Raw genomic sequence first — 22,171 nt, forward strand, 5'->3', positions numbered from 1 at the left:
ATCACAAATATGTTTTTTACTAATTTAATTAATAATTACTAAATTAATTTAATTTGTATTTTAATCCTAAAATCCGACCGCACAAAAATACAATATTAAAAGGAAAATTCTAAGGTACATTAATTTTAAAGATAATTGATATGTTATTAATTAGATAAAATAAGCCTATTATAATTTTAAGAGTTAACATGTGAATTGTGGTACCGAATAAAAATTACCTACTTTTGTAAAGGTATTTACACCATGAATTAAGTGTTTTTATTTATAACTGGTAGAGACGATAATAAAAGGTTGGCTTGTAAACTCAGTGTTCAATTACACTTTATGCTTTAGTAAACTGTTAACGAGTTTAGTAAACACGCACACAACCTCACAAGTGCTAACATGCAACTACACATAGCACTTTATGTGTGTCGTTTCTACATTGGCCTCGAGATCGCGTTGACAAGTCGAGTGGCAGTTTACGTACATATTATGCGTTTGGCGAGAAAGCAAGGCCCGGAAGAGTCACGCCGATGGCATACAGATTTAGACCGGCTGCATTTAGACGCGTGAGATCACCCGATGCATTAACGTTACGTTGAGCACGGCCAGTGAGAAAGCACACAGTAATACATCGATTATTCGATATTATCGATTGAATTATTATAGCGTTAACAATAACAATTGCAACAGTACATTACTGTTAAAACATTAATTTAAAACTACACTCGAACACGCTATTAGAGTTGAAAACAAGGACGCCTGAGTCACGTTATACGAGTATTACATTTTTAATGTCTAACGTAAAATAACAAAACTAGTCACTTCAATTTTTCCTACGTATCAGCAGATAAAATGTACAGATAACGTAATTATTACACTTTATAATTAGATCATAGAGAACAAAGAAATTATTGGATATTTACTTACTTTATGAGAGGATAAAATATTTTGATTTTGGTATTGATTGTCATGCATTGGAAGTGTGATTATGTTTGTACTTACATGTGAGTTGACATTGTTTGGTGGGTGGTTCCGGGGCGCGTCGCCGGCCAACGCAGCGAGCGGTAGCCGCGGCTTGGTCGACAGCGCGTTGGTACGAGGTGAAGAAGCGCATTTTACAGCAGCCTGACAACAAACAAATTAAATTTAACAAATACTATTACATGTCACTGTTGCCGTATACTCAGGGAAGACTTAAACAAAAGACTTCAAAGTTTACTAAAGTCAAAATAAAACCTACAACATAAATACTCTATTACTACCACTGCGAGATTAACCTCCTACATCCTATGTTGCATATTAAGCCTGAAGTAAAAATTTACATTTTATCTTATCGTCTTCACGTCAAGTTTAAGTGCTTTCTTTAATTATCTACCTGTAACCTATTCGATTTGATTTAATATCGCTTAGTTGTTATAAGGAAACAGAAACACGAAAAATGTAGTAGGAAACAAATAAATACATTTAAATGTATTATTTTGTTGTATATAGACATTTCTGGTTTCATAATATCAACTGCTATATACTAATTATTTGTACATTTATGCATTTTCATTTATTATGTAAATACATACTTCGCCAAACAACCATCCATTCCACGAATAAAATACGTATTCAATAGATTAGAGTGCCAGACGAAGTACTCGATGGCAGACTAATATGAGCTACAATTCATAGTTTTATTGATAAAGTAAAGACTGTAGCAAATAGTAATGAATATGAATTTCATTAAATATACGAAAAAACTTGGAAGAAAATAGATGGCAAATCACGATTTCAAATAATTCACAAGGTCTAAATTGACGCGTGAGATTATCGTGGGCGCATTCCTCGTGAGACAGTCATTTCGTAAAGCTGTAAAACTACGAGGATTTCTGCTGAATTTATTGATGTCAGACATATTATGTTTGACTTGGTTGCGAGATGTTTTATCTCATAATTGAATATAAATGCCAAATGTTCTTAGCTTTTAAACATTGTTATATTAGATAGCTAAAATAATCGTAGTGTCTAGTCAAATTAACATTATGAAAATAAAAGTCTAATATATTTTTGATTTTTCGAACTTGGAATGAGAAACTTATTATATATTTATGGCTAAATCTTTTAGCAGTAAAGCAAGTCAAATAAATTGTATGCTTTGTATAGAAAAGTGATAAATTGGTAAAACAATTATCCCGCTAAAATTACTACACTTAATAAAATTGCTTCGACATTTACTATGTCTGTGCACTCCACTTTCGATGTTAACTACGTGTACTATGATGTTTTAGTGTGCAGAAAGAACTCACGCAAACACTTGTCGCTCTTATTGAGCCTTTAAGCCGCAGCCGAGCTCTACAAGTTAATGCTTTTAACGTTTATATTAACACGACTACCGCTATATGTAAACAGTTGAATTCACTCTAATGTAATAACGAGGTTCAAAATGTACTTATATAATCTTGATTTAATAAAAAATTATCAAAACATACTTGAATATTTAATTTTATATTAACTGTTTTACGATGTTAACTTAATAAGATAACACTTTTTTGTTTATAAATAAAATATTGGAAAGTATTTATTACATGTTGTATAGGTTTACGAAAGTTATAGACCGCCCTAAGGCTTCAGAGTCAGCTAACAATTCTCCAAAGACAACAACCGGTATCGACCACTTACACTCGCATTACGGAAGCACTTTACCTAAATGCCACTAGCAGTCAGCCGTTCGCAGGGTGGGATTGAAACTTGTATAACACAATACAAACCCATTACTAGTTGTTAGTCATGCTAGTTTTAGGACTACTATAATTAACAGAGCAATTTAAGTAACCATTAAATCATTAAGTTAACTCTCTGAAAACAACATCTTCGTATATTAATCAAATCATGCCCCCAGTAGACGTTTTCATATTTGTTTGAAATAATTAATCATTGAATTTAATAATCCCAGTAACAAAAGAAATAAATTTGTGAATGACGTCATCGAATTTTTTAAGAGTGCATTAGCATTTTATGTAGTCATAATAAAATGCTAAAATTGAATTGATAGTCAAAACACTATATAAAAACCGTTTGCTTACGTATATTTTCCAACGATAAAAAATAATTAGAGCGTATAAAAATTTAACACTAATGTGTCTAGTTCACGTGAATTCAAAATGTTTAAATAATATAGATTCAAACAAAATATTATATCACTGAATTATTGCAGAACATTGTAATGTCGTGTCGTATTTCACATTTTACGGTTTCTCCAATTTCCATATCGTCTAACATTACTGTTTAGCAAACATTGTTTATTGTAGAATATTTTAATAGCGAGTAAGAAATACCGTATCATCAAAAAATTACGTGGTCGCAGGCATTAATTTGGCCTTAAAACGGCTTTCCCACGGGCGGAACAACCGCCCGCAGAAAAATAGCTCGCCGCGATTTCTGTGAACTCGTGATAACTTTTTTTATGACACTGAAATGAATTGTATAAAATCTTTTGTGGAAGCCAAATAAAGATCTCGAGAGAATTTTGTTTTCGTCACAGTACTAAAGAGATTTATTCGTTGTAAAATTAAATTTATCTACTGCGGACTCGTTATTATTCTCGCGATGAATTTCCGAGTGCTTTAATGAAAACGTTTATGTTGTTGAACGTTTAGTACTTAGTTAAAGGTCGTCTTTATTAGACGGCTATAAAGAAGCATGGGAATATTTTATTGTTATACTTGTTGTAAAATAATTACTATGGGCAATTTGGAGAGTCGAACGTAAATGGAGGCAGTGTTTATAAGATTGTATCTAATAATTAGCAACCGTTAAGGCGGCTCACGACGTGGACGGCCCGCCGACAACGCTCATTTACCGTAATTGCTTTACCAACAACAAATTAATTACTAATGTGACAAGTTTGAACACGAGCATTAAGAGCCAATAATAACGAAAGTATTGATCGACAAGTCGTTGCGTACTATTTTACCTAATGGGGTTGGTTAATTTGTGCCAATGTTTATGTACGCGTTTAAAATAATTATAGTGGATGGTATGATAAAATGGTAACAAATTATAAACAAACATAAACTACAGCAGACGCCTTCTTAATTTAGACTGTTATGTTTAGTTTGTGAGGACATGAGTAAAGATTATGTCAAAACAATTCGGCTCACTTTTGAATAATATGTTCTATGATTAAATAACCTGTTAGTTTTGTCACCAGCATGCTTAGCCGTGATTCATCGCTGAAAAAGTACTTCTTGGCAGAGATCCAAGTAACGTAAATATTATACATTATGTAGCACACAATATGTGGCGAAACCGATGGAAATTATTGTATACTCGATAAAGTTTTCTCGGTACAAAGCCAAATGGAATGTTTACATCGATTGAAAAATTAGGTGTACAAATCTGATGCTCATACAAAATTGCGGTGACAAATGTGAAAAATGCGGTACATTTCTGGGTGGGTGGCGAATTCTTTCCTATCCAGCTATAAAATGTAAGAAGACTAAATTTGTGGAAAATAATATTTTTAAAGATACAAAACTACTTCTTTGTACGTCTACATTACGACAAAGATTTGTGTGTTCAATGATTTTAATGGGCAGATAGGTTGCAGAATAAATATATCAATACAAAACATGTTATCTTCGCAGTTATTTGTATTTCAGAAGAAACCATCTATTACAAGTTAACTCTTTAAAAATGTAACTTAAAAACATACAACATAAAACTGGTAGTAAATTTTTGCACGTAACGACCTTGCTCCTAATAATCGTGAATCCGGGTCGGACGTCGGCGCTGAGCACAAAATTGCATTTTGTTTTTAATCCGACGACGACCGCAGGCTGCTACGTCGTTGCAGTTCAATTTGCCGGAATCGTTTAATTACTAGCGACACGGCGGCTCATTAATTAAGTCATCAGAGTTAGCGCGGGTAAGCGCTCAGGATTAGATACCAGAGTGTACGGTAATGAATGATTACACGATCCTAGTAGATATAACTCCGCGCAATCAACTATTCCTTTAACCGGTTCAACTCTAATTGATTGGTTGAACTTATAATTGTATTTACACTCAAGTCATTTGTTACACAGTTGTTTAATAATCAAACAAAGAAATACAACATAATGTCTCTATGATATACAATTAATATTAACATAAAGTAAATACAATCCAAACTGACTAACACATTGCTATTTCCAAAAGCTAATACGAAATATAAGCGATGGTAAAACGTATATACGATAGTGTGAATTTCCAAGACTATGTAAATATGGTTTTTACGTACTTTAAACAAATAAAGAAATTAGTAGAAGTACAAACTAATCATCTCCTATTTATCTTCTAAGTGTTTAAAGTAAAAGTTGACAAAAATGATATCCACGACAAAAAGACTAACACAAATAAAATTTAATCATAAATTAACAAAAAAAGGATGTCATTAATTAAACATTATGCGTCATTACCAATTAGAGGAAAAAATATTTACACGTGTATAAGAGCAATTATCTACAATAGTTAACAAGTGATACATTGTTGTAATGTTGCAAAGAGCATCTTAACAACTATCATTAAACAAAGCGAGCAAGACTATGAAAGGCAACAAAAACTCCTGCTGCCTCGTGTGATTTTTTTTGTCGCAATATTTATAGATTTACATTAAATTTTTGTATAAAATAAAATTGAAAAAAAATTCCATTAACCGACTAAGTTAACATGTGATTTGTTTGAATTTGCATATATAATTGTAATATGTATTTGTTTCAAACGTTCTTAACAGCATTTTACTCAAATGGTTATAATTTGACACACAAAATATTATACATTTATTAGGTAGAATACGGGAGTATATTTTCTTTTTAAATATTTATTGTACAGTGCAAAAATCAGTAAACAAAATGTATAAAAAATTATTCAGCAGAGAACTCACGGGGATTAAGTATTATCCAAACAAGAGTATTTCTTGTTACGGCTATACGAAAGTCGGTCGAGTTCTTGCTTACATTACTGTGCAAAGCCGCAATGTAAACAATTCAGAACGAATCAATTTGACTGCGATAAATTTTCGAGCAAACAAACCGCTAATAAACAACGTCAAAGTGCGACGGAGTCCCGCGCCGAGGCTCGAGTTAATAATAGATTTACGATGGTGTACGATAGCGGAATAAGGAAGCAATTAACTGAGGGGGTGTAATAGAAATATTTGTAAACGGTTGTCACGGCAGTCGCGTGCCGGCTGGCCATTACACCGCCGAGCGGGCAGTCGGACGGGGTGGCGGTGACCTACTGTGCTCACCCTAGAGGGAAACACTTTATTTAAACAATTTTTCAATAACACATATTCATTTACTTAAACAAAATTTTTATAAATAGATACAAATATTTATGCTTACGTTTTTAATCCTTATAGGTCAATATTATTACTATCTGTATTTTGACCATAACACGATTCAGTTAACCATATATCGTCCGTAACATAGGAAACGTATTGTAAACCTAATTTTGTCTTAGAGGAATTGGGCAACTAATTTATTGACCTATTTAATATAAATATTTAAATGAGGGTTTTCTCAAACTTAATTTGTAATTTGTAGCTATCAATAAATAGTCACTGTCTGTCATTTTATAAAAAAATATCATACAACCTTACTAAGATTATAAATACTAAAGTTTAGATGGATGGATTGATGTTTGTTAGAAGATGTATCCCGAACGGCTTAATGGATCTTACTGAAATTTGGCATAGAGGAAGAATGTAGTCGGGAAAATCATATAGGCTACTGATAAACTATTTTTTTAAATTCCTTGTAGACAAACGAAGTCGCGGGTAAAAGCTAGTCAGTTATAATTCAGGGCGACTATCATAAAAAAATTAGTTTTTCGTATTTAAAGATGTATACCTACATAGATAAAAATGTTAACTAATTGCTTTAATCATTAACTACCGACGTAAATTATTAAAACAAATAGAGTATTTTGGAACGCGTTCCCTAGGTCTTACAATGCAATCTTCGGAGGGTTCTTTAATATACGTTTTGGTATTTTTACAAAACACTATATTCCAGCATATACTGCTGAAGGAGACCTCCCACATATCGATAGCTTCGGCTAACCGCACAAGTCGTTGTTGCGGTAGGCGGGTACCTTAAACGTTTATAAACAAGTTTGCTGTTTCTGGAAGTAATAAATTGCCTTTACTTTCTGAAAGGCTGTCCACCTGTCATGATAATACAAAGACTTCTCTCTAAAGGTAACTTCAAACTTCGTACACAAACAACTTTCACTTTTAAATAGATTATTATAGTAATTATAATGGTTTAGATTAAGGATATACAGTCGAACTTGTATAAGCGAGAAGCCTCTCTATAGACAAGCGAGAAAAGCAACGCGGTCCCTTTGACTCTCGCTTATCCGGGTTCGACTGTATTGTGATATCTGCAGACATTTGAGACAGTTTATTCCTTAACTTAGCACTAATAAAGTAATAATATGAAATAGAAGCGTTAAATATAACTGCAGTAAAACCTTTACTGCTATACATTTTGTCGAGTTATATTAATAAAATAATTGCAATCTATTGGTCTTTGAATAAATATGCGAATAATAAAATAAAGAAAGTTACATGTTTTCCCAGAAATTATAGAAACATTTTTCATTATTTTATAAACCTTAAGATACAACAAACCTTTGTTACTTTTATTTTAAATACATTACATTCCTCCGGCATTCAATTTAAAAATTTTTCCCGATAATAATTCCCATTACTGAAAATACGGGATTTAATCATGATTGTATTATCCACGAATTCTATTAATATTGGTTACACAAAACAATGGATAAGGTAAACTAGGTTACAAAGCAATAAATTCAAACATATTCAGGTATATTAAATAATTCATGGATATTGTTGAATAAATCTACTTCATTACCTATTCGTAATTTCAGCTTCAATTTGTAGTGATAGTAAAATGAAGGCTTCGGTTGTGTTTATATTCATATTCAACTAAGTAAATGCCTTCGGGGACGGACGCTCGTAGAAAATTGATTTCGACGTAACCGACTGACATCTGGGTAGCCATTGTTAAGGTTTCAAGTTTATGTAATGCTATTATAATAAACCTGGTACAGAAAAAATGTTATTCTCACGTCTATTAGGTATTTTACTCGGGAAAAAGATGAAAGATAATATCTTAGGTGAGGTTAATGGACTTCAAATGTCATCGTTGACCCATTACGAGCCCCCGAAAGTTTTACTCTGACAGGCCCAATTTGCATTACGTTTTTCCTAATCGTTAAGCTTGGAAATAATTGATAACATTATACCTAGGACACGGACATTTTTTTCGCGAATTCATGAATTTTCATCTCACATTTAACCATTTAAAAATATTATTTAAAGTAATCTCGCATCATAGATTATTTGTAATAGTCTTTAAACAATGTATTTAGTAAGTACCTACTTAATACTTATGAACTTATGATATACTGTTTCATACACAAGTTAGTAAATGTTATTAAGTAGTTAGTTCCGATATAACGTCACGGCAGCGCTTCTAACTTCACCGCAAACATTTGCTCTAGCTTGACGTGCGCTGAACTGTAATGGTGCAATATGTTACACATGTTTGTATTGTGTCGAGCAATAATCGGTTATATGTGCTAATGTATACTTCACGGCCGCTAATCAATGTTTAAACATTAATTATGTTACTGCAGACTTAATATTTCTCTAACAACAATTCTACCGTAAAATTCGCCATAACAACGTTGAATGAGCGATAAGAACTTAAAGTCTGCAAATAATAATAACACGTAGTACAGTTGCTATGAATTATATAAATACAATGGGACGAATAGGTTGATTTTGTTAAGTCGTTATGTTGGACAACGTAACAGTGCAACTCTTAAAAAAGAACTTTTATATTTTGAGTTTATCATTTATTCCAAAGTCAACTAGATGTGAAACAGTAAAACAATCACCGTACGAACGGGAATGTTATTTAGTTTAATACTCGGTGCTATGAGCCGGCTGTACATTTTAAAAGCTGGCACATTGTTCGGTGCGAAACTGTGCCGGTTTTGTTAGTAAATAGCAAATACTTATGTGCTTATCGAACGTCACACGAGTTGAACGTAACCAACGCACCGATAAGCCATATCAGACATGCAAAGGAAATTTAAACCTTGATGACACTCCGGCTTTAAATACCATAGCAAGATTGATATCATTGGATGTATCTTTGTAAATGTATTTTAATGTTAATATTAAACCGGTTCGGAGTTAGAGGAACTGTTTTAAAAGATTATCACTGTAATGTAATAAGATTCAGAGATGTTTAAAGATATGATGTTAGGTTCACACGGGTTAGGACAAATAAAAAAAATAGGGATCTTGCACCGCTGATTACAGCTCGTATCGCTCGTGTTAACTTTGAAACTCATTAGTGTGGATACAAATGACATTAATGTTAAATTGGATATTACAGACATTGTAAAATTTAAATTAAAATCTTTCATATTAAAATTTGGCCGTTGAAAAAGTAGCAACTTTACTGAAAATATAAAGATAATAACAGAAAATAGACGAAAGTCAATGCAAAGGAGCATTAAAGATGTAGTCGGGGCTCACGAGTGAATATAACTGTCAGATGCACTGAAATTACAGCTGGCGCGGGAACGCGAGCGTGAAGAGGGGAGGGTAGAAAGGGGGGACTGAGGGTGGTCACGGCGAACAATCGGTAAGAGTACCGTAATCAAATTTTAAGCTGAACTTCTATGAACGCCGTATTAGGAACTCATAACCCTAATCTTGTTATATCATTACTTTTTGTATTAAGTATTTAACACAATTTATAGTTTGCATTAATAGTTTACTTTACACCGAACCGGAATGTGTGTATTTATAGTTCTGCATCGTAAATATTGCTGAAGTATGTGGTAAGTGCTTGATATAGTGTAGACTATTAGACATGAATAAATCGGATATTTCATTTAACATAGTTCAAAGTATCCGCAGCACGCAAATAATAAATTTATTTAATGATGAACTTTACAAGCGATTTGCTTCACGAGTATCTAACACGCAACATGCACCACAACATATTAAGTTTGTTAATTTATTATTTTTGTAAGTGATATCTTGTGCCTGTTTTATTTTCGCATTACTATACCGAAATGTAAACCAATATGGAAATGAATCTGAGACTGGTTATAAAATACCTAATTAGGAATATATAAACATAAAAACACGTTTAAAATAGAATAAATTTATATCGCATTTTAATTATTATGTTTCAGAACCTAAAAAAAAATCTTAAATTAATATTAATAACAATTCTTAAGTGCCATATCGAATAAAGTATGCAAAAATAGATGTAGCTTGGCATTTCGACGTTATCTAATGTCAATTAAAATTTATCAAATACATTTCGTAATCTAATACTTTGCTTTATAGAAAACTGTTGACGACAACAGATAAAGTAATTTATACTGCATTATGACAGTCGAGTCAGTTTGGTGGTCATCAAATTTTGTGATGCCAGGTAAATTTCCATCAACGAAGACTACTTATAGTAAATTTTTATATCAATGAAACTTATGGATTTTGAACTTCATTAAAGAGATGCGAACAAGGATGCGCTTGATATCTCTATCGAATTTAAAGTATCTCTAATTAAATTCGAAACGGATACAGTTTTTTATGCAATGACATTAAAATGAAACAATGAACGTCTCTTTTGTTCGTTCCTTTAATGTAAACTAAATGTGTAATAAAATGCAGTGACACGTAATTAGGTTCTAACCTTGAGAAAGTATTTATATTAATAAAATATAATGTTTTAGTCTTGTTATGAAGTTTAATGTTAATTAGAAAGGAAGAAATCGCTTTGTAAAAATTGCAGCGTTTCAGTCCCATTTATATTCACAAACTAAGCGTACTAGAATATAAATGCAGTAACGGTTGAATTAAATATAACCAGGAGCGTGTTTATAACAACAGGTATAAAACAAAGCAACAATCATTCCGACTTCCGCCTTCCCTCCTTACACCATTTGTTTGCATGCTCGGCTAGTTGATAAAAAAAAACTTTTTTACGGCAACTGCACAGCTTTGCTTCTTCTCTAAAACATTTTTTTTGTTGAGATAAAAGGCACTCGAATTGAGTTGCCACTGGTACAAAGGATTTGAACTGCATTTATATTCTTTTTATCCTAACTTTTTGCTCTACAACAGTCGTCACATAATTACATTTTTTAAATTTATTTCGCAGGAATTCATCGCAAGCTTATACAAGCGTTATAAAACTAGTTACTACATTTAAATAGAGAAGAATAGGAATGTTAAATACAAGTAACATTTCGCTCAGCAAACAGTTTCGTAATGGGCGAAGTTTAATCGCAACTAACTTCCTACACTTATTTCGACTAGTGTCGACAACTTTGTACAATTTAAGGAACAGCATGGGCGGTAATAAAAGCAGAAGGCAGCGGTTTAAACTTTTCCCAGGTAAGTATTTATGTGACGACGTGCTAACATTGAGCCCCGGGGAGCTCCGAGGGGACTGGGGGGTGTCGCGGGGTGTCTGAAGACGAGACACTCGGTCGCCGCTCCCGCTCATGCTTCGTCTTATAAAACTTATATTGATTTTGTTTAGGCACACGTTGGCGCTCAATCAAGTATACATATGTTAGCTTATGTCATATTATTTTATTGAAATGCTGATATTAGTCTACAAATTAGTTTTAATTCGATAGAATGTATAACAGTGCAGTAATAGCATTTAGAGATTGTAAGCCTTATCCTTTAATCTTATATGATTACTTTTTTAACAAGAGATACCAAGTTTTTGTGATAAATAATACATTGAAGCCCGTGACCCGAAACGATTCTGGTAGATATGGACTTTAAAATGTATTACAAACAACACTTTGACCTCACTTTTTCCAAATAAAGCTTGCTGTAATCAGGTAAATTCAATTTCGTTAAGGTCATCAGACCGAAGGTTGACAAGTATCATCCTACAATTCACTTTTATTAAATTGCAAAAAATGATTCGATGAACCATTACAATTTATTTTAACTAGCTGTCGTCCGCAACTCCGTCCGCGCGGAATTAAAAAAAACTTAGTAGCCTATGTGTTCTACATGTATACCAAATTCATCGAGATTCTTGCATCCGTTCTGAAGATACCTTGTAACAAACATCCATTTATCAATTCGCATTTATATTAGTAAAATAATACATATTTGCAAAGATTTTTAATAACAATAAAGACATTGTAAGCATTTAATCACCACAATTGATTGTGAAAACCATTAAGTTGCAATAATACGTTGCAACCTGTTGGAAGTTCATCAAATTATCTTATAATCATAAATAAATCTTACTTATTTGCTACAATTTATATAAATCTACACTGAATCTAAGCAGTAAATATTTTAAGATGATGTCATTTTATTTACAGTTTATATTATTGTAAAAACGTGGCGTAAAAGACTAATTCCGTTAGAACGGAAAAGTTCTCACACATTTCGTGTTGTCAGAACTCTATAATATAAAAAGTACGTTAGGTTAGCAACGGAGCGGATTAAAAGTATCATGACACTGGTTAATTCGATAAGGTCCTTGATTGAAGCGGGGACAGGGTAAGCGCTGCGTGGGAAATAAATTCATTTACCTCATACCTACTCATTGTTTTTGTAGCCGGTGGCCGCCGACCGCTCCGATGACACGGTCACGCTGCCGTCAGTTTTTAATTCAACGCCTTTTATTGAAATAATTTTAAGTACAGGCACGTACGTTAATGCTCCTTAAACCTTTTATCTAACTATACTATTTAAATTGCAATTGGAAGTTAATTTGAACTTATTAAGATTCGATATAATTGAGTCTAAAAAAAGAAATAATAGGCCATACTCTTATATAAATAATGTTAATTCTTATATTAAAATTTGATTGTGTACAATTTAAATTTGGAAAATTATAATTTTATGTTAAGTTTCAATTGTTTGACACATAATTATGAGTTTTAAATAAAAACTAAGGCTTACATAAATACTCTTATAGACGAAGAATATCTTTTTTGCTTCAAATTATCCATTATTAAGTTGCTTGTTCAAAACAACACACGATAGACCTTTAGAACGTAATTACAGATAATCTGAGAATGGAAGTTAATAAAAAATATTAATTCTTAATTGATAAAGCAAATGATAGATTTTAGTTTTATTTTTAATAGAGGCTGACATCATGCAACAAAAGAGGTCAAAAAGGATTCGCAGTATTCATCATTACAGAGGTCCCACGCAAGACGTAGGCTAGTATCAAATTTTAAACGACGGCCTTGGAAACCAATACTGCTATATATTGTATGACCGATAAATTCCTTTACTTTATACACACGATCATAATACTGTAAGATGGATTTGTAAGACGTATGACGAAAGCGAACTCCAATATTTTATAGCTGACAGATGTCCATTAATTGATATTATGATTTAACCAAATTTAGAGATGAGAAGCTCTTCATAAATTTAACTTAACAAGTTAAAGAACGGTTTAAAAACCCGATTTGAAAGGCGGGAAATGCGGTTTACTAGTTTAGCTTCGGATTATCTCGGATTACCTACTCGATCTTTAATGTATAATATTGACTAACAAATTTAGCTTTATCATTTCATCATAGGTAAATTAGCTCATTTGAATGTGCACTATTGGGAATTAGACTAAAAAATCATCAAAGAATTTTTTTGAATTGGACTTAAAAATAAAAAAAATCATACTTATATTCTTAATCTTACTGATATTAAATGCGAATGTTTAGATGGATAGGTGTCTGTTTGAAGGTATCTTCGGAACGGCTCAACGGATCTTGATGAAATTTGGCACAGATGTAGAAAATAGTCTGTAAAAACACATAGGCTATTTATTATGTTTTTTCTTTAAATTCGCGCGGACGGAGTCGCGGGCGAAAGCTAGTACTAAGATATAAATACGACACCCACTAGTCAAGACAGTCAACTTACGCGAAAGTAAATATTTTAACTAATATTGTTTAAATCCGCTCAAAGTAATTTTTGTATAACCTTCTGCTATACACAATTTGTTTGTCTCGTCTCAATATGTTGACGAAACTTTTTTTTTTAAGAAAACGAAGAAGGCATTGATCGCCGGGTCAGAGAGGACAACCGATTAGAAAGTATATACGACAAGATTATGTTTCTTTGGTGTTTAACTACAAAATTATTTTACATTTACTTTTAAAACTGACTACTAATGTAAGCAGCGATCTGTTCGTATTATTTGTTATGATTGAATTAATTTAACGGATATTTATTACAGTTACATTAAGAATTCATTGTTTTATTGTTTGGCAACAAACACAACATATAATTTGTATTTATGACGTGTATGCTATCATTTAACATTGTATTATTACCGATTTCCAAAAAAAAAAACCGAGTCCCACTTACGGTTGTTGACCATATGCTAGCTGTTTGGCTTTCGTAATTTTTTGCAAAAAAAACTGGTTTTACACAGAAAACTGCTTGCATTGTGTGCAAAAATTGCATAAACGTTGCACACCGCATGTGGTGAATTAAATAGGAGCAAAGAAACCTGTTCGGGCCTATAATATACGCGCGCACTCCAAACGGCAGACCCGTCGCCATAATTTAGAACGTTAGCGCAGAATTCTCGTTTTATTGTATATGACTTCAGCATACAAGACAAATTCTCGCCTGTGTTCGAACCTAAATGTACATAAACGAGCGAAAGCTCACTTAGACCAAATTTACACTTAGTGGGAGACCACAGCAGTGCACTCTACTGTACTGTCGATGTCGCCACACACGTCAGCTGCTCATAATGGCAATACTATTTACAACACATCGACGACAAATCCACTCAGAAATTGACTGCATATCACTGTATTATCGTTCACATTAATTTATATCGACATATTTAACTTGGTAAATAAGAGTACTTAGAGTTCATTCAATAGGTCATTGCACTTCCGAGACGACGTCCAAGCTATTACGAAGCGCCGTTTTCATAATGGAATTCACAAAAAGAAGACTATTAAATTTTGCAAAATTAATCAATTTGTTACGATATCGTTATGATTTGATAAAGTTAATTGGACGCAGATAAATGTCTGTAAATTATTTTATTGTATTTGAGTAAATAGAATTGTAATACATATAGGTAGAACTTGACTTGCATTATGTAAATGTAAACAATAGCAGTGGATCTTCATTTGAGATAATAATAAATACTTTTTGCGATATATACCTGCCACTTAGTTCCCATGCACTTGTTCTACAAAGAAAACTTCTAAAGATGTAAAACAGAGTATACATGCTATGTAAATGTATTACCTCGAGATCTTCATAGGTGCGAAATGCCATTATGGCGAAACCATCAATGATATCTTCTTCCCCGAGCGGCTCCTTCGACTTCTTTCTCCTGGCTGGAGGACGAGGCGGCTTCTCTCTCGCCGGAGACTCGTCCTCCCCGCTGTCCCCATCCTTAACTTTGCTCTCTCGCTGTGCTTGCATGCGCTGCGCCCGCTCCCTTCGCCTATTTCTTTGATTGCGCTGCTTCACTTCGTTTTCCATCGTTCGCACATTATTCGAAACACCCGACCACCGTGCTTCACTACACTAAAGTCCGCACTACACTTTTATCACACATTGTATACCTTGTTTTTATGCCTTGTAATTCGACGAATTACAAATACAGCCCTCAGAAAAAGACACTAGTCGTTTCCAATGGCGGATCGTACACCGTTGCCGCATTGCAAGTAAAATGGCCGCGTAACACTCAATGTGCTGTATTATTTCACATTTACGTAAATGGGGACATAATTACACTTATACTAGAATATACTACAATAAAATTTAACAAGAAGTAAGACAATAAAACGATAAATTAGATTTATACATTATTCTCTGTGTTCGGAATCAGTCAATAGTCAATACAATGAAAGGTGTTGCACGACGCCAACGCTGCGTTGCGGTCGCGATGGTGAACTAAAACATGGCTGCCAACATAACGCAAAGAACATTCCGCGATATCGGGCGTCATTGGCAATGTGGCTATCGCTTGTACTCTTCTAACACTAATGGGGTTCTCTTTCTATGTCATAAAATTTATGTCATTTTGTTGACCTATTTTACACCTAATTGGTAAGATTTATACACAAATTGTTACTTAGGACATAAATAATATATTTACATATTTACAGACTTCCTATATATTGAACATAATTTAAATATCGACTTAAAATAAATTAAATCGTCGAGTTTATGCACGTAGAATTTTTATTATTTAAGTTGGTACCTTGGAGTATGAAAACGTTGAATGTATTGCAATACACATATTCTAAATGTTTCACGGAATTTTAGATCATAACACTTAGGAGGAAGGTCTGATTTGTGTTTATATTTTGATTTTGAGAGGTGTTCTGTGTTACCAGTTTGTAAGGAGTGAGTTGTGAAGTTTGCGCATGTGCGCATTTGACATTTTGGGCAGGACACGTTCAAGTTTATATTTTGTTTTTAGATTTTGGAATTTCATGCGACATAAAAAATTGATTTTCAGAAACATTTAAAGAAGAAATCAAATATTAACGAATAAGTTTTTTGTACTGAATTAAAAAAAAATCTTTGTGAACTTGAATTTTCTGCTAATTATTTAATTACATATTTATTTTTTGTAATAGTCAATGTGGTCTTTTATGACTATAATATATTGATTTTATTCTTTAGATAACTCAGTGTGTATGAATAACTTTTTTCCATACTACATTACATTACATTTCTTTCTTGCCCTTAACCCCAAAGAGGGTTAGGCAGAGATCGTGGATTTCTATTTAGCGCGATTTTGTGTCAGGTGTTGTAAAAAACTTGTTAGTTGGATCTGGCTATAATCTAAGTTGTACCAGGTACAAAGTTTAATCCGTCTCTTGAAACCATGATAATGAGGACATTTATTTTATTTTACTTATTTTATAAAGTTAAAAATGATAATGTTTTAAAGCGTTCTATTAATATGATTAAATAGATTATGTAGATTACTTAGTGGAATGGTTGATGATGAATATTTTAATATTCAGAAACATTAAATTAACATAATTATTACGCATGGAGTGTTCGATACATAACATTAATATGGATTCCTAATTTCTTATCAGTTGTTCGTGTGATTTGACGGAGAGAGGTCGTGTAATCTTACGATACTCGAAGTAACTTTGGTTTTATAAAAACATATTTATTAACTCGTTGATTCCCAAAGTGCGTCAGTCATTGCTGTTTATTTAACATGGTATGATTTTATAGTATACAGTTTAACAAAATGTTATGCTTTTAAAATTGTAATAATGTTGCCGGTTTTCTACAAGCCTTTGTTTTTACACTCGTAATAAAAACGGTAAATGAGTAAGGTCGTTACTATAAATGTCACGGTCATTATTAATTTTTCAGATGTTATGGGCCGGCAAAATAATTCGTGTGATTTATAATTTATTCGAATTTAAAAATGACTCATAATTAATTTTTGTATTAACTTGCAAGTAATGTCGATTAGTCTCTATCTCTTAATCTCCTTATGCTATTAGCTTTTGGTGTAAAGTTCACCTATTTTTAAATGTAAAAACAATGTTTTGAAATCTTTAAGTGCTTATTAAATTTTTTATAAACGCCCGACGGAAGCATATTTTTGTTTTCTATTTAATATTTATGTTGAACAACTTTAATAACGTCTGTACACGCTTCGCGAAGGGGAGGTAAACGGTGTTCGTTTTACGACGTGAACTTACATTCCATTGTTTATATTCTATAAATCACCGACATGCACGTCCCCCTATTCCACGGTCATTGAATTGATTTTGATTTTTAAAGTCATAAAAGAAAGCGGCAATGTTCTTCGTTTAGTTAATTATTTCCCAAATAAAAGCTATTATTTTGGAGCGTTAAATCGGGTCACATAATGGTCTTATTAAAACATTACATATTCATAATTCCTCACTAAGGGAGACAACTTTATGACTATGAGTACGGCAGTTAAATGCAACTTAATCATTACCACATGTATTACAACAAACGTCTTACAGTTTTTGTCCACGTTCCTAGATGTGTATGATAGCTCGTATATATTTCAGTTGAACAGTCTTTTCGGAATTCTTCTCAGATCGAAAACCTAAGTCTTCATAAGTCCCAACCAGTGATTTTATCATGACAACAAATCAATTTTCATTTATTTCCTACCATTGGAAGTTTAATAAAAATACCTTTTATTATATTTATTGTTTCAGCTATTAAAAATGTCAGTGACAGGTATAAATCGTGCTATTATAATGACTTCGATTGTTGGTATATTGATATCGACGTATGCACTGTACGTAGAGATGGCAGCCGAGGCGCAGCCCGGCTACAAGGCCCTTTGCGACATTTCTGAACACGCGAGTTGTACGCGAGTGCTTACATCAGAGTTAGTATTACTTTCCTTCTTTCTAGTAGTCGCCCGAAACATTATCCGTGTGGGATAAAAAGAAGTGGTTTATACTCTATGACATACTTTAATTTATCTCTGTTCCACATCCCGATCTGTTTAGCTTTTATGGAGCTACGTAGTAACAAACGGCGATACTTCACACAAGTTCAACATCTAGCATTACGCCATTTCAATGGCCGTTCTTGAAATGTAGAAAGAAATGTATTGGTTGCACTTTTATTTATTTGCAGCAACATGTATTTTATAATAAAATAAAAGCGAATGTTTAGATGGATGGATGGGTGTTTCTTACAAAGTATCTCCAGAACGGTTTCATAGATCTCGATGAAATTTGGTGTAGATGTAGAACACAGTCTGGAAGTACACATAGACTATAAAATTAAGTTTTTTTTAATTCTGCGCGGACGGAGTTGCGGGCGACAGCTAGTATTGTTATGAATTTCAGCCATATTTTAAAATTTAAAAACATCAATGTATTTTGTGTTAAAGTTAGATGGATGGATGTTTGTTAGAAAGTATCTTCGGAATGGCTCAACGGATCTTGATTAAATTTTGCAGAAAGAGTACATAGGCACATGGCATATTTTTTTAAACGGACAACTAGTTATACATAAAATATGCAATGATAATAATTAATATAATTTTAGCGACTATCCTATAAAAGTATTTACTTGCTAGATCAGTAACAATTTTGACCAATTTATTTTTGATAATAACATTTTTAATATTTGTTTCAGATTTTCTAAAGGATTTGGTTTTGTAGCCGAAGATTCATCTTTCGAGGTTCCTAACTGTATATACGGAGTTGTCTTTTATTGCATTGTCATATTTTTATGTAAGTTTTTTTTTATATTACTTTTATACCTACTAATCATGTTACAGGCTTCTATCCATATGGAGACATTTTTAAATAGCAATCGATTATAGATTAATAACTCCAATGTAAGGAGATATTCTGTAACATAACTGGAACAGAAAAAATAATTGGAATAAATAACATAATAGGAGTGTTATTCATAGTTGTTTTAGACAGTTGCAAATTAAAATTCTATTTGAGCATTTGTAAGTGACCACCTTGTCTAATAAAAAAAAGATGCTAATTGAATGATCGGAACAAAAACTACTGGGAGCAGCTTGCGTGTGAATAATACGTAGACGATAATAATTGATTGCTAATAACATAAAGCGAATAAATTGCCGTATTACGGACTCAAGTCAAGTATTATTTTTTTGATGGGTTATTATATTATAGTTATTTTTTTTAATTAAGAAAGAAATAAAAAAACATTTATTGCCACAAAAAGAATATATTACTAAAAAACACACACATACAAAAATTAAAACCTTATTGGAGTGACGAGAGTATTTAAATAAATAAAATATTTTATTTTAAGGCAAAACGAAAAACACCTATTTGTCTAGTCTTCTTGAATTGTATTCATTTTATTTCTGAGTACCCGTTATTTTTTACTGTCTTCTATTTCACTTCATTAATAACAAACAAAATATGTTATTGAAATAATTTAAATATTACGAATACTAATAATTCAAATTAATAGATGTATTAAATTATAAAATAAGGATCTAATTCTACAGTAATTACTGACACAAATTATTTAAGACATCATCGGCTAAATTGCAATCACGTAATTTGTCACAAGACATTCATCTTGTCCACCTTTCCCTGATTTAGTGCTTTGAGGAGGCAATTTTCACGTCAACATAATTCATGTTTAGAATCCGTGACTCTTGCAGAATACTCTGGCTTGTGCAAATTGCTTACTGAGATTATTTGCCCACTATGATTATTTGCCCACTATGATTATTTGCCCACTACGATTATTTGCCCACTGTGAATATTGGCTTACACCGCTTATTTGGTAGCTCACGAGCTGTGAGTAACTGTTATCGTAAAGTTCTTACAGCGGTCTATTCCTGGGAAGTGAGAAAGATTTCGAATACGATTCGCACGTAAAGCACTTTATTGCTGTGCACTTAACCACTTGAATTTCGTAAACGTGTTAAGTATTCAAGGTTGCTTTATGTAATACGTGCTTTTTTGAATCCTAAAATTAGGATGCTGATAAATTTATCTATAAGATTTTATATGTCGACAAAAAGCAAGCAGCTCTCACGTTAAATCACGTGACAGTTATTTTGTACTTATTTTTTTACTTGCTATCGATTAGTTTTGTGGTTTCGCCATGTTTCATGTTACATTGGCAACATTACATCGGACACTGTGAAATTCTGTAATAAGTATGTTTTCATTTTAACTAATTGAGGTTTTATTTTATTTTACAGCAACATTTGATCAGGCAGCAGTAGTGCGTCTTCAACAGTTCCTGTGCCTAGCAGCGGCGGCGTCCTGTGTGTACCTCGCTTACCTCTTACTGTTTGTGCTCTTCGATTTTTGTATAGTTTGCGTTTCAACGTATGTAGTTAACGGTATGCTTCTAGTCTTTGTAAATAAGAAGATAAATTTTCTGGCTGCAAAAAATAAGTAAGCAAATTGCGAAGATTGAATTTGAAATATATTTAAAACATAAAGTATGCGAGCTTTACAATTATTTAGTGCATTGTAGCGCCATCTAGTGCTCAGTATATCAATAAATTTTTAGCGCCATCTATTGTAGAGTAGCGAGTTAGTTCATAGATGGCGGGCTTTTAAAATATATGACTATTCTCGCGCTTAGCCTAAATATAGCATTTAACCGAATCTTAAATTATAGAAAATAAACAGAACACAATTCAATTTCTTTGTTAAAATTATAAATGAGACGTCTTGTTTGCTGAACAGTGTATAAAGTCACCTCCAAAGATTAAAAGTAAAAATTAGACCTAAGGCATTTTAGTTATACTCGTACATTTTATTATTTTGTGCTATAATATTAAACTATATTCTAGACTAATTATTGTTTACCCAAAAATTATATCTAAAAATGAAATAATCAGTAATTAAAATTGGAAATTATCTGTATGTAATATAAAAAAATATCGTACTTCATGAACTATATTTGCGTTGCTTATAAAGAAAAACTATTTTTTTTTCTGTATATCCGCTACACAGAATTTGACGGGACTTTTACTGGAAGGTAGCTGATGTATGCCGAAGTAACTTAGAGTATTTTTTTTTAATTCCACGGTGACGAAGTCACGCGTCACAGCTAGTGAATTTCCAAAAATTGACCCCTTCTACCGTAATATTATGTTGATTTTATAAAAAAATTACATTAGATTATTATTATTAAGTTATTTGTTTGCAAGTAATGCAAGATTTCCTTGCGTAGTTTTATTGCGTATGAGTGCGCAGGCGCGGACGTGATCGCCATATCGGCGACGCGTTTACGCCGACGCAAAACGTCCTGCCGATCCTTGTTTGATTAGCGCTGCGATTTTGATCTCAGTCTAACTTTATAACTGTTTTTGTTGCTACTATTTTAACGTTTTACATTATATAAAATTACTATAAAAATTATTTTGCTACTAAGTTAAGGTGAATTTCTACTGTTGTGACACATGTAATAAAAACAATATTGCAAACTCTCTCATTATTTGATTTAAAGAAATTGTAATGTAAAATTGTAACACGGTTGTTCGTTATTTGTACACATGTTATAAAGAAAAAAAAACGGATGCACTTGATGGTGTGTGATACAAACACTAACGTCTATCTACTATCGAGACATTAA

At 32.5% G+C, this 22,171-nt stretch overlaps 2 protein-coding genes across 8 annotated transcripts in view; one reads left to right on the forward strand and one right to left on the reverse strand.

Moving 5' to 3' along the window:
- The window catches only part of LOC106717702 (fibrosin-1-like protein), a 67,231-nt gene extending 51,248 nt beyond the window's left edge, over window positions 1-15,983 (reverse strand). For all 4 annotated transcript variants that reach the window (XM_045680806.1, XM_014511616.2, XM_045680807.1 and 1 more), the window contains exons 1-2: window positions 15,344-15,983; window positions 988-1,110 (exon numbers count right to left, since the gene is read on the reverse strand). In XM_045680806.1, the coding sequence (XP_045536762.1) occupies window positions 988-1,110; window positions 15,344-15,583 (363 nt within the window). In that variant the 5' untranslated portion in view covers window positions 15,584-15,983. The remainder of the gene's footprint in view (window positions 1-987; window positions 1,111-15,343) is intronic.
- Window positions 15,984-16,097: 114 nt separating this feature from the next.
- LOC106717878 (vitamin K epoxide reductase complex subunit 1) lies at window positions 16,098-21,321 on the forward strand. Of its 4 annotated transcripts, none has more exons than XM_014511813.2 (4): window positions 16,098-16,153; window positions 18,280-18,455; window positions 19,217-19,314; window positions 20,784-21,321. In XM_014511813.2, the coding sequence occupies exons 2-4, from the start codon at window positions 18,289-18,291 to the stop codon at window positions 20,984-20,986; spliced, it is 468 nt and encodes a 155-aa protein (XP_014367299.2). In that variant the 5' UTR covers window positions 16,098-16,153; window positions 18,280-18,288; the 3' UTR covers window positions 20,987-21,321. The 4 variants fall into 4 exon arrangements, with proteins under 4 accessions (XP_014367299.2, XP_014367300.2, XP_014367298.2 ...); XM_014511814.2 differs by lacking the exon at window positions 16,098-16,153 and adding an exon at window positions 16,782-16,911; XM_014511812.2 differs by lacking the exon at window positions 16,098-16,153 and adding an exon at window positions 17,175-17,291.
- Window positions 21,322-22,171: the final 850 nt, after the last annotated feature.

The sequence above is a fragment of the Papilio machaon genome, chromosome 13 (assembly GCF_912999745.1).
Source record: "Papilio machaon chromosome 13, ilPapMach1.1, whole genome shotgun sequence".
NCBI classification, from domain to species: domain Eukaryota; kingdom Metazoa; phylum Arthropoda; class Insecta; order Lepidoptera; family Papilionidae; genus Papilio; species Papilio machaon.

Bases quoted from the DNA above. Each gene is read 5' to 3' on its own strand.
- LOC106717878 (XM_014511812.2), top strand. The intron at 18,456-19,216 runs GTTAGTATTACT...TATTTGTTTCAG, and splicing joins ACGCGAGTGCTTACATCAGA to ATTTTCTAAAGGATTTGGTT. The intron at 19,315-20,783 runs GTAAGTTTTTTT...TTTATTTTACAG, and splicing joins TTGCATTGTCATATTTTTAT to CAACATTTGATCAGGCAGCA.